Below are 12,374 nucleotides of genomic sequence, written 5' to 3'. Positions count from 1 at the left end.
GATCTGCTAAAGAATTCAGTTTTAAAAGGTCAAGGTCTTCCACTGTGTCTAGCTCTGATCTGTATCTTATCACTGGACTCAGATGGCTCTGGAGGAGAAAGTGAGACTAGTGAGTTTGCAGAGTCCCCCTTCACTTAAGTCTAACTCACCTGTCCTAGTTTCACCTTCCTGATATATCATGGTCCTCTTTGAAAACAAAGGACAAACAGCAACAGCAATAAAACACAATAAGCAAATACTTCAATAACCTCTCCACTTTGACTTTCTTCTCCCTTTGACATTCTGCAATGTCACCTTGTAGACCTCCAACACGATTTGGATCATTGTCATTATTTGTATTTTCTTTTGGCCTCTTAACATTACTGAAAGAAAAAAGTTTTTTAACCATGTACAAGTGGCCAATTAGAAGTTCATTCTTTGAAATTAATCTGGTTATTTTTCTGTTTTAGGGAGGGAAGGAAAGGGAGACAGGAAAAAAATTGGGAACTCAAGCCTTATAAAAATGAATGTTGAAAACTATCTTTACCTGTAATTGGAAAAAAATAAAATACTATTTGCCAAAAAAGCATCTTGTTTATCATATATGCTCTCATACTTATTTTCCACAGTAATTATTTTAGGCTTTAAAAATAGAAAGTATAGTGATAGATTCCAGATGCTCAAGAACTAGGTTGATACCTCTAATAATTAATATTATTAATTAGTGTTAAAACATTTCATATTTACTGAAAGAAGGTAGAAGTTTAGGACCACAGAACTAGGATTGCAAGGAGGACACTTACCCAATCAAATAAGGAAATCCAAGGCATTAAATTACTTTAAACTACTTGACAAAAATGTCAGAATCAGATAAGAGATTTAAATCCAGATCTTCAGGGCACCCAAGCCAGTGTTCTTTTTCTTGGGTTACTTACCCCCTACATTAAAAGCTCTTTGAGACTTGTTCTGTTAACAAAGTTTGGTGACAACATACATCATAAGTAGGAACAGAACCTGGATGGGTCTAAGTAAAATGTTTATAAATCACATGAGGAAGACAAAACTTCCTGTGGCCAATATTGATTACTCATTGATTTTCATTATTCAGTCTTAATAATAGAGACAAAAATATTTTCTGACCCAAATAAAACAGAAATTCTGTATGTTTTTCTTTTAAAAAAATATTTTCATAGATCCATTCATCTCTGAGAATCTCATGTGACTGATTGATAATTGTCAGTTTTCACTTAGGCAAGAGTCAAGGAAACTACTTGCTTATTTAAGTTGTGCATACAGATGAGGGGTCAGAGCTTTGCCAGGTTTGTTTGTTTTTTTATTTAGTGTTTTATTTGATAGCTAGTAGAACTTATGTTGCTGGGTGTCACTGGGAGAAAAGAAATAATGGAGTTAATGGGATTGAGAAATCTCATGTAACTTACATTTATGCTTTATAAGATATTTCACTTTTTCTTAGTAACATTAGCTTTAATTCTTTATCCCAGTAATGAGGCAATAACTACTTTACCATCATGATTAAAAAGTCTTGAAAGATTTTTCACTAAACAGTGGAGGACATATAAAATTATTATCATGGTAACCTTTAAAAGTATCTGGAGAATTTTTAGGATTATATTTCCATTACATTTTCACCAATAGTTATTAGCTGGAAAGCTGGCCTGACTTCTGTTACAACTGTATGTTCCTGTATGGCAGGTGACTAGTGGTAATATGTTGGTTATGATTCTCTGGAGTAGACTTAAAATTCTGTAAGGAGTCAATCTTTTAGTATATTATTATTTGTGTCAGGTAGCCACTTTTGATTAGGCCAAAGTCTTGCTTTTGATCATCACCTTTGCAGTTCATTTAGCACAGAAGAAACCATTTGTCACATTTCTATATAGTGTACCCTTAACCCTGTCCTCTGGCAAGGAGGTTTATTGGTCATAAAGAAGACTAGGAAAAAGAAAGTGGATGGCTGAATAGAAAGCCAGCAGTTTCTCCCATGGCTTCAGTTTCTTAGTTTGCAGAATGACTGAGTTAGAATAGATGATCTCTTAGGTTCCCTTCAGTGCTGCCTTGATGATTCTACTAAGGGCAAATATAATTTAGTGTTTATTTTCCTAACACCTGGCCATCTATTTTCTTAATTTTCTTTAAACTATTTTAAAAATTAAAACTTTTTATTTACAAAACATATGCATCGGTAATTTTTCAACATTGACTCTTGCAAAACCTTCTGTTTCAAATTTTCCTCTCCTTCCCCTCATCCCCCTCCCCTAGATGGCAGGTAATACAATACATGTTAAATATGTTAAAATATATGATAAATTATATATGTGTGTGTATGTGTGTGTGTGTGTGTGTGTGTGTGTGTGTGTGTATACACATATTTATACAGTTATCTTGCTGCACAAGAAAAATCGGGTCAAGAAAGAAAAAAAGAAACTGAGAAAGAAAACAAAATACAAGCAAACAACAACAGAAAGAGTAAAAATGCTATGTAGTCCTGGCCATCTATTTTCAAGTTTTCTCCATTGTTCTGTTCTGCAATAGTGTCCTGACCACAAACAGTAAAATGGTCAATGGCAGGAAGTTCCTCATGAGGAGATGATGGAGGGTGATAGACTGAACAAAATGTGAGTTCAATTTGAGGGCCAAGCAGAAGTTATTGCTCTTGACTATTAGGAAGCAGCCATCTTGGAGTGTGGAAAGAGACCTGAATTTGGAGTCAAATGGCCTAGAAAAGGTCAGGCCTAGCAGTTTCTAGTTGTATGACCCTAGATAGGCCATTGAAGTTCTTGAAGTCTCTGTTTCTTCAGCTGTAATTAAGAGGGTAGAACTAGATTATCCCTGAGTTTCCTTCCAATTCCAGTACATAATATAATAATAAAAATGAAAGGTCATGAGCATACTCTGTGTCAGGAGAAGAGAGGCTGACGTGCAATTCTAGAGAAAGGTATTGCTTAGTCTTTCAGGAGATCAAATTGTGGAGGAAGGAATAGAAATTGTATACATTGTTAAGCTTCCAGAACTCAGGCCAGGGGAGAATTTTGAATGTGAGAATGATTTTATGACTCATCCTTTACCGTTATCAACCATCCTTACCCATCTTTATGTAGGTGTGGTTATGTTTTTGTGCATTCCTGAACATTAATAATTGTCCTAGGTTTTATTTAAAAAACACATGAAAACAAGTTGTTTTTTAATATGATAAATCCAGTTTTAAAATGCAGTTTTAGATTGTATTTTGAATTCTGAGATCCAGTGGTAATTAGCAGATAAGAGTAAATGATGTACTTTTGCCAACAGCATCACGCAACAGAAATGTTACAAATATATGGCCATTTGGCTCTTTAGGAGTAACATCTGACAAAGACATTAATAGCATTTGTGAGTCCCTTTAAAATTTACTGTTTAAAGTTAAGTACTCTCATGACATTTTTAAATGGAAATCTATTTTTAATAAATTCCATTTAGCTTGGTTAATTGATGTCAGTAATAAATATTTTAGTTTAATGTTTAAACTTTTTAAAATATGAGTTGACAGGGAAGCAAAAAATGCAAAGAAAAATATATTTAGTCTTATTTTACAAAATATTTCAACAAAGAAAAGAAAAAGTGTATGGGTTTTGTCTCTAGGTTGGTTGTTCTTCATTAGTTTTTAGACATGAAATTTAGCAAGAAATTCCTCTTAGTGAATGTGACTTTTTTGTCTGTTCATTGTGAAGGTGATTATTTAATTATATTTTCAGCTGTCACTGTTTTGCCATAATGAACTGCCATAATCCTGTTGGTTGTGAATGTGTCTCATACCCTAGAGTTACCATGGTGTTCCCAAGTCCTATACACATACATTGTTGTTCATTTTTTTTTTTTTTTCAGTTATGTAGCACCCTCCATGATTCCATTTTGGGACTTTCTTGGCAAAGATACTGGAATGAATGGTTTGCTATTTTCTTTCTTAGCTCATTTTATAGATGAGGAAACTGAGACAAATAGGGTAAAGTGACTTGCCCAGGGTCACACAGCTGGCAAATATCTGAGGACAGATTTAATTTGTCCTTTGCTTTCACTACAAGACAGTCCTTTTTTTATTCACTTATGTATTTCTTTGATGACATTCCTTATTCCACTTTTTTCATAATTCCCTTGTTTGTGATTTGTTAACCCCATTTTACAGATAAAGAAATTGAAGCCCAAGAAAGTTGTGATGCCCAAATGCATATAGTCAGTAAACTTCAGTAGTAAGACTTGAACTTCAGAACTTGGCTTTTCCATTTTTTGACAAATGGAATGTCATAGGATGCCTGTCACTCACAGCCATATAAATATTCTGGAAGAATCTGAGTCTTTATTGCAAGGAGACACTTACACTTATTAAAATGGTTTTACAGTTTCTGAAAGGCACTTCAGCACTTTGTCCTATCTGTATTTATTTCTGGTCCCAACTCATGATCCATTTAAATATCTGTCCAAAATATACATACACATATGTGCCTGTGCTGTACATGTAAACATACATATACATGCAAATCACACACAAAGCAGTATGGAATCTCAAGGTTAGTCAGTTAATTGCTTACCATAATTTTCATTCTTCATCCTCTTGAAATTTCTTTTATGGAAAACTTAAGGGTAAAACATATGCTTCCTGATTTGATTTTTAAAGTCCTTTTCAACCATATTTCAACTTATTCTTTCAGCCTTATTATATATTATCCTACTTTCTATGCTTTGTGGTCCAACCAAACTGTCTTTTTCTTTCTTCTGCACACATGGAACTTTATCTCCCATTTCCTGTTGTTTTATCTTTGCACAGCCTTGTAATTCCTGCCTTTAATGTATTCTAAATTCCTCTCCTCTTTATAGAATCCCTTACTTCCTTCAAGAGATAGATCAAGTATCCTTTTCTTCTTAGAGTCTGTTGTGATTCCGCCCAGCTGCTAACCCTTGCCTGCCATTCAGATAATTCATATTTAATCTGTATATATTTACATATGTACTTCTTGTCTCCTCCAGTAGAATGTTAGTCTTTGTGAAGAAGGACTAATTCATACTTTGTTTTTGTAAACCCAGACAATAGCAGAATTTCTAGCATAGAGTAAAAAAGAGAGAGAAAAGAAAAAAAAAAGTTTATTAATCGATTGATTCTGTGCCATCCAAATCACTCTTTATTAAATTGTGTGTTTTTTTACCTATAACATTTCTAATAAAATTCCTTGATAAATACTAAAAGAGTTGTACATTATATTCTTTCTTAAGTAATTTCTGTTTTAATCAGCTTTAACATTATTATTCTACTTTGTAAAATAGCATGTATCTCAGTATTATTATAATTAACTACAAAGCTAAAGAGCCTAGTTGATTAGCTTTGTCTCTTGTCTAATTACTGGTTTAAGAGGGATGATAAAAAAAATACATTGAAATTTGTTGTAAGTGTTCACTTTAGACAAATAGAGCTTACAGTATTTTGATAAGAAATAGAGTAGGCAAATTCCAACGAAATAGAGCTTATGTCCAGAAAACACAATGAAACAATAAATTTTATGTTTTGTACAACATCCTTTTTTAATGTAATGACTTCAGAAGAAAAGAGATTCAAGGCAAAGTATCATATACTCATGTATCTAAATTTTCAAATTATGATACAAGTTTACATAGCTGTGTATTACATTGGCTCTACTGCATTTTGGACATTAAATAAAGGCCAAATAAAACATTCCTTTATGCAGCTTTTATTTTCTACACTTCAGAAAATATAATCTTCTTGGTAAGATCCTTACATTGATATTTGAGAGGAACATTTATCTGCCTAAAAGTTTGTTATCAGAATATTCCATGTTTAATTATTTAGTTTGGAAATTAATTAGTATCTTTCTCTGTAATTTTCACCTTTCTATTGCTAGCTTTTCACTATTTCAATATTCATAACATGTGATTAAGAAAGATAAAATTTATCCTGGTTAGTTTTACTCTTTGGTGGGAGCTCTGGCAAAGAATTTGCCCTGGAAAAAGATTTCATCATTATTAGATGAACATTTTTGAATTATTTCTTATTTTGTTATCAATCTCAATCATTATCCTAATCAACTGAGTAAATTCTTTTAAAAGTAAGTTTTTCATGCTATTTAATGTAACTCACACCTGTTAGCACTTAATTACTTTATCATTACAAATATTAGTTGGTTGGTTAACAAATACTTATTAAGGACCTATTATGGACCAAACAATGAGCTAAATACTGGAGATACGAAGAAAGAAGATCTTTTGCTCAAAGAGCTTACCAATCTAATGGGGGAAGACAACAAAAACATAGAGAAAGGAATTCAGTGTGTTCACACAGAGAAGTCCAAAGGAGATCAGCTGGGTGGGAGATGAACATGATCAAAGATAATATCAATAATAACACATTTAGAGTGTTTTGCAGTTGGAGAATCATCACAGGCAACTCTGAACTTCCTTTTGACTCCATTGCCAATTGCTGATCCTTTTAGTAGTAAGGTTACGAGTGGTTACTTCCTTGTAGTTACATAGTGGTAGAACTATAGTGCTTCCATACTTCTTTCCCATTAGATTATGAGCTTCTTGAAGGAAGCGACTAGGTTTTTTTTTTCTTTCTTTAAATCCTTAGCACTTAGCACCATTCTTAAAGCATGGAAAGCTCCTAAAAAATTCTTGTTCACTTGACTTCAACTCAGATCCAATAATTGTGGATCATACTACACATATTTAAATGACTGTCATAATAATAATTATCCTTAAAATTGAAAATGCTGATAAGTTTTATTATAACTATTACTAAATAAATTTTCATTAAGGATCTACTCTATAGAAGACAGCACTTGTGTCAGGCTCTCAGGTAACAAATACAAAAAGGAAAAAAGTTTCCAGTCCTGAGGAATTGGCATTCTTCTGAAAGAATTATACATTAGAATTAAATCAATAACAGAAGGGAATAAATGCATATCAATTAATTAATTGGAAACACATAATTATCATGAAGCTTTTCCAGCTACCTCTCATAAACAGAATGTTAGAGCTAGAATTTCTCCAAAGAATCATAGACCCCCAAGTTATATAAGGAATCTCAAAGGTAGTCACATGTAGTGAGTAACTTCACAGTATTCCCTCCTTAGCATACCAATAAAAGGGTATTAGAACTCTCTTGAAGATCTCAATTGAAATGGAAACTATCATGTCCCAAGACATCTCAATTTTTGGTTTTGAGGACTCTAGTTTTTATAACCTTTCCTTTGTAGTCTACATTTGTTTTTCTCTGACATCTATGGTGACTACTTTTACCTTCTGGAATCAAGAACACATTTGATCCTTTTTTTCCCCTCCATAGAAACATTCGCATATTGTGTGATTCATAGTATAACCTGAATAAATTGGTAGTTTAATTCCCTTTGTAAATGAGGAAACTTGAGGCCTTGAGAGAATAAGTACATTTCTGATCTTATAGTGAGGGCAGATCCAGGACCAGAACTCCTGACTATTTCAGATCCAATTTCCCTTTCAGAAATACTGTAATAAAGATTTCTTGAGGTTCAAGTCCTGCGGAATGTGCTCCAACAAGTATTCTCTGATAACCTTAGATGTTGCTTTCTAAAAGCATTCTTATGCTCAAATTTGTGAGCTAATCATTTGCTCCATCAAACTATCCTTGTATTTTACTTATTTGGTAATTCTATATCGCCCTAATATATTCCTCAGACAATTTTTCTTTCCTTTTCCAAACTGTTGACACTCTCATGCTTACCTCTCATTTCTTTTCTCATTTTTTCTTCTACCTCTCATTTGCCTTTTGAAGTTTTTTTTATAAGCACTTCCAAGAAGCCTTTTTGGGCTTGGGACCACTTTATCTCACTCTTTGAGATTTATTCTGTGGACATTTTGTCCTTGTCTCAGTTTTTTGTCTGCCCTCTCACCATAGTAATAGCTTATTCAAGGTTCTTTTCTGTTTCTTGCTCATTTTCTTTCCTTTTGATATTTCCTTTTTTTTTTTTTTTTTTTTTTTTTGTACTTCTAAGGTAGAGTTCTACTCCTTGGATAAAGAGGACACTATCCCAAGCATCCTGTGCAGCTCTGAGCCTCGGCTTTGAGCACAGTGCCCCCTTGTGTTTGCAAAGGTAGCTTTATCTACTTTTTCCTGGAAAAAGCCTGGTTTCCCAGAGTTTGCCTTCTGAGCTGGAACTGGAAGCTGACCCTTTGCTGTGCTCCCCTGCTGAGCCAGAACTGAAGGTCTTAGTTGCTGCTTTGCTGTGATTAAGACCTTCTCACTGATGGGCAAAACACTCTTTTCATCTCAGTGAGACTGATCTTTAATGAAGTTTTTTTCAGTCTAATCTTGAGCTGGAGAGGGGTTTTGTTCCATGAGACTTTGTTCAGAAGCTTGGTTCATATGATTTTCTAGGGAAACTCTCTTAGTATATTCCAAGTACCATGAAAACACAGAGTCAAGACCACTATTTTTTTTATCATGTATACTTAATACCTAATATGGCCTTTTGCATAGGGCAAACACTTAATAAATATTTAATGAATTTAATTTTATTCAGCGCTGCTACTGAAGCAATGTGGCCAAACATCTAATGAGGAGATTTCACAGTTAAGCTCTTACTGAGTGGCCTTCCTCAATACCAGGCTAAGCACATTCTAAGCTCTGTTTTTCCACTTGAAAAAGAGCAATGCAGGTTATAGAACTAAAATTGTGATAGGTAACTGATTTAAAATATTCCTAAATATAGTCTGATAACAAATAGTGCCATGGATTAAGCACACCAGAATTTTTTGGCATTTTAGGATTGGTCTGAACATTATTCCTCCTCTGTATTACTGTGAGGAGTTTCTGAGCTTCACTTTAACCCATGAAACTTGAAATAAATTCACGTGATATGGACAGTGAAATTTTCTGGCATTAGCATGAACACATGAGGTCACAATCATTAATAATGCATAACCATTTGTGGGGGAATTACTGTCAGCATGAGATGGGAAGTAGTCTGGGTCTCAGTTTGATTCCTCTCTGGATTTCTAGTTTGGACTATATCTTTAAGGTCTTTCAATTTCAAATATAACTTTGTTCCTGTGTCCATGGATGTTATGGGAAAAGGAGATACTCTGTTAAGAGCTGTCTAGTCTGTTTGGGACCATTAACATGTACTTTAGGATAACTAATCCTATGTCTTGATGTCTCAGAATTATTGCTTTTTGAATAGAGATTTACTGAAATATATATTCTAGAGTTATTTTCAGTATTAAAATACATCACTGACTAAAATATTATTGTTACCATACACCAAGATAAACTCAAAATGGGTTCATGGTCTAGACATAAAGAATGATATTATAAACAAATTTGAGGAACATAGGATAGTTTACCTCTCAGCTCTATGGAGGAAGAAAGAATTTATGACCAAAGAAGAACTAGAGATCATTATTGATCATTAAATAGATAATTTTGATTATATTAAGTTTAAAAGTTTTTGTACAGACAAAACTAATGCAGACAAGATTAGAAGAGAAACAATAAATTGGGAAAACATTTTTACATTCAAAGGTTCTGATAAAGGCCTCATTTCTAAAATATATAAAGAATTGACTCAAATAATAGTTTAAGCCATTATCCAATTGATAAATGGTCAAAGGATATCAATAGACAATTTTCAGATGAAGAAATTGAAACTATTTGTAGTAACATGAAAAGGTGTTTCAAATCATTATTGATTAGAGAAATGAAAATTAAGACAACTCTGAGATACCACTGCACACCTGTCAGATTGGCTAAGATGACAGGAACAAATAATGATGAATGTTGGAGGGGATGTGGGAAAACTGGGATACTGATACATTGTTGGTGAAACTGTGAATAGATGCAACAGTTCTGGAGAGCAGTTTGGAACTATGCTCCAAAAGTTATCAAACTGTGCACATCCTTTGATCCTGCAGTGTTTCTACTGGGCTTATATCCCGGAGAGATCTTAAAGGAGGGAAAGGGACCCACATGTGCAAAAATGTTTGTGGCAGGCCTTTTTGTAGTGGCAGGAAACTGGAAACTGAGTGGATGCCCATCAATTGGAGAATGGCTGAATTAATTATGGTATATGAATGTTATGGAAAATTATTGTGCCATCAGGATGATTTTAGAGAGACCTGGAGAGACCTACATGAAATGATGCTAAGTGAAATGAGCAGAACCAGGAGATCATTATACACAGCAACAAGACAATATGATGATCAATTCTGATGGATATGACTCTCTTCAACAATGAGAGGATTCAAACCAGTTCCACTTGTTCAGTGATGAAGAGAAACATCTATACTTAGAGAGAGGATTGTGGGAACTGAGTGTGGACCACAACATAGCATTCTCATTCTCTCTGTTGTTGTTTGCTTGCATTTTGTTTTCTTTCTCAGTTTTTCTTTCCCTTCCTTCTTGATCTGATTTTTCTCAGGAAGCAAGATAACTATATAAATATGTATACATATATTGGATCTAAAATGTATTTCAACATATTTAACATGTATTGGACTACCTGCCAACTAGGGGAGGGCTTGGGAGAGAAGGAGGGGAAAATATGGAACAAAGGTTATGCAAGGGTCAATGTTGGAAAAATTATCCATGCATATGTTTTGTCAATAAAAAGCTAAAAAAAGGAGGATGAGCTAAAACATATATATATATTATTGTTAAATAAGTTATTTTGGAAGCCATATAGTAGGGCCTGGAAGAGGTAAAATCAGAAGTCATTATGTAAGAATTTACTAGTGAATTGTTTAGTTTTATTTTCTGTGATTTAGCCCTTTAAAGATGGATTTTTGTTTCTCTTAGGATTCAGAATTTCCCATCAATATACAACCAAATCCAAATTTATATTTCTACAAAGAAACTATTTCTCCACCAAAAACTGAATACAAGTTAAGCGACATTTTTAGACTGCATGATCTTCCAGTGAACTGGTAAGAATTCTATGTATCTAGTAATGATTTTTACATTTTATTATGGAAGTTTCTGGTGATTTTTAGAGATTTATAGTAGATGCTTGCTTTTAGCCAGTTCCCAAATTGCTATTATAGCTGTAAATGAATCTTAGAATTGGTGATGATTTTTGAACAAAGTGGTTTAGGCACTTGATGGCAGTACAGACTAAGTGGACTCTTCTACATATTTGTCTTAGAGGCTGTAGTTATAAGGAAGATACCATCTGCAAAAGGATCCCCATAGTTTCTAAAAAAATAAGCAGAATCTCATTTTGTGCAAATTTTATATATATATATGCATACATATATATATACATATATATATATATGTATTAGGCCTGCATTCTATTTAAATGTATATGTAAATACATACAAATATGCATATGCATATAAATGTGTGTATGTATATATGTGTATATGTATAGATATATAGCTTATGTATATAGATCTATTTTATTTAATACATTTTGTTTATAATTACAAAGTTTCCCCTCATATTAGCATTTTTTCTCTTATTTGTCTGCCTTTTTAAGACAATAATTGTAGTGAGGTAGACTCTGGGGATGATAGATGCAATGTTACTGATTAAAAAACAAAGTTTTATTGTTATTTACTCACAGTTTTGTGGAAGGAAAAGTTATTTATGCAATGAATCTGTATACACTTGTATAACATGTTAAGTTTTGTACCCTTTATAGTTCTAAGGAGGAGGGTTTTTTTTTAATTTTCTTTTTTGATTTGTCTGATACTATTCAAATAGATAATATTCTCAACCATTATTTAAATAATCTAAATTTTGGACTTAAAATTCTGAATAGAACCTAGGAACCAGTTTAAGGTTAAAATAACAATTGTTATCATTATATGAAATTTTCTTATGTGTCTTCTTTTGTCACATATGTGTAATATCACACATGTATATACATACATATGTGTGTACATATAGTAGATTAGTATACTAAAATGTCAAAATAGAGTATGAATCCAAATAATTGTCTTAGATTTTATCTGAGATGAGAATATTTTCTAAATATTTTTCTACTAATATTTTTCTCATTTCTTTTTATATTTTTGTATTCCTTATAAAACACATGTTTGAACTGTGCATTAGAGTGAAGAGAGTGTTTCTGATAGTGGAAATGGTGGAATTAGGGAATGTGAAAATCCAACAAAGAGAAATTTGGGAAAATACAACTTACTGAAACTGCAGTTCAGTCTGTGATGAAGTAGCCTAGTTTGTGACTGGTATAATTGAGGGATTCAATAGATTTAGTTGGGTGGATCAGGTGCAATTTCATTCCCAAGGGGGATGGAGCCAGAGGTCTGTCAGGATTGCCAGTGGAATCCTTGGTTTTGATTAAATTCATTGGAGACTATGGGGGAAGTGAGGCAAAATCTGTTTTTCTACGTCC

The 12,374-nt window shown here is 33.1% G+C and overlaps 1 protein-coding gene across 1 annotated transcript in view; it reads left to right on the top strand.

The window, feature by feature from the left end:
* SPAG16 (sperm associated antigen 16) overlaps positions 1–12,374 on the top strand; it is a 1,297,727-nt gene that overhangs the window by 175,665 nt on the left and 1,109,688 nt on the right. Inside the window, exon 10 of the mRNA XM_074298771.1 lies at positions 10,814–10,941. Coding sequence (XP_074154872.1) covers positions 10,814–10,941 — 128 coding nt within the window. The remainder of the gene's footprint in view (positions 1–10,813; positions 10,942–12,374) is intronic.

The sequence above is a fragment of the Sminthopsis crassicaudata genome, chromosome 3, assembly GCF_048593235.1.
Source record: "Sminthopsis crassicaudata isolate SCR6 chromosome 3, ASM4859323v1, whole genome shotgun sequence".
NCBI classification, from domain to species: domain Eukaryota; kingdom Metazoa; phylum Chordata; class Mammalia; order Dasyuromorphia; family Dasyuridae; genus Sminthopsis; species Sminthopsis crassicaudata.
The sequence above is the reverse complement of the archived record's forward strand: the minus strand, read 5'-3'. Positions and strand labels throughout refer to the sequence as shown.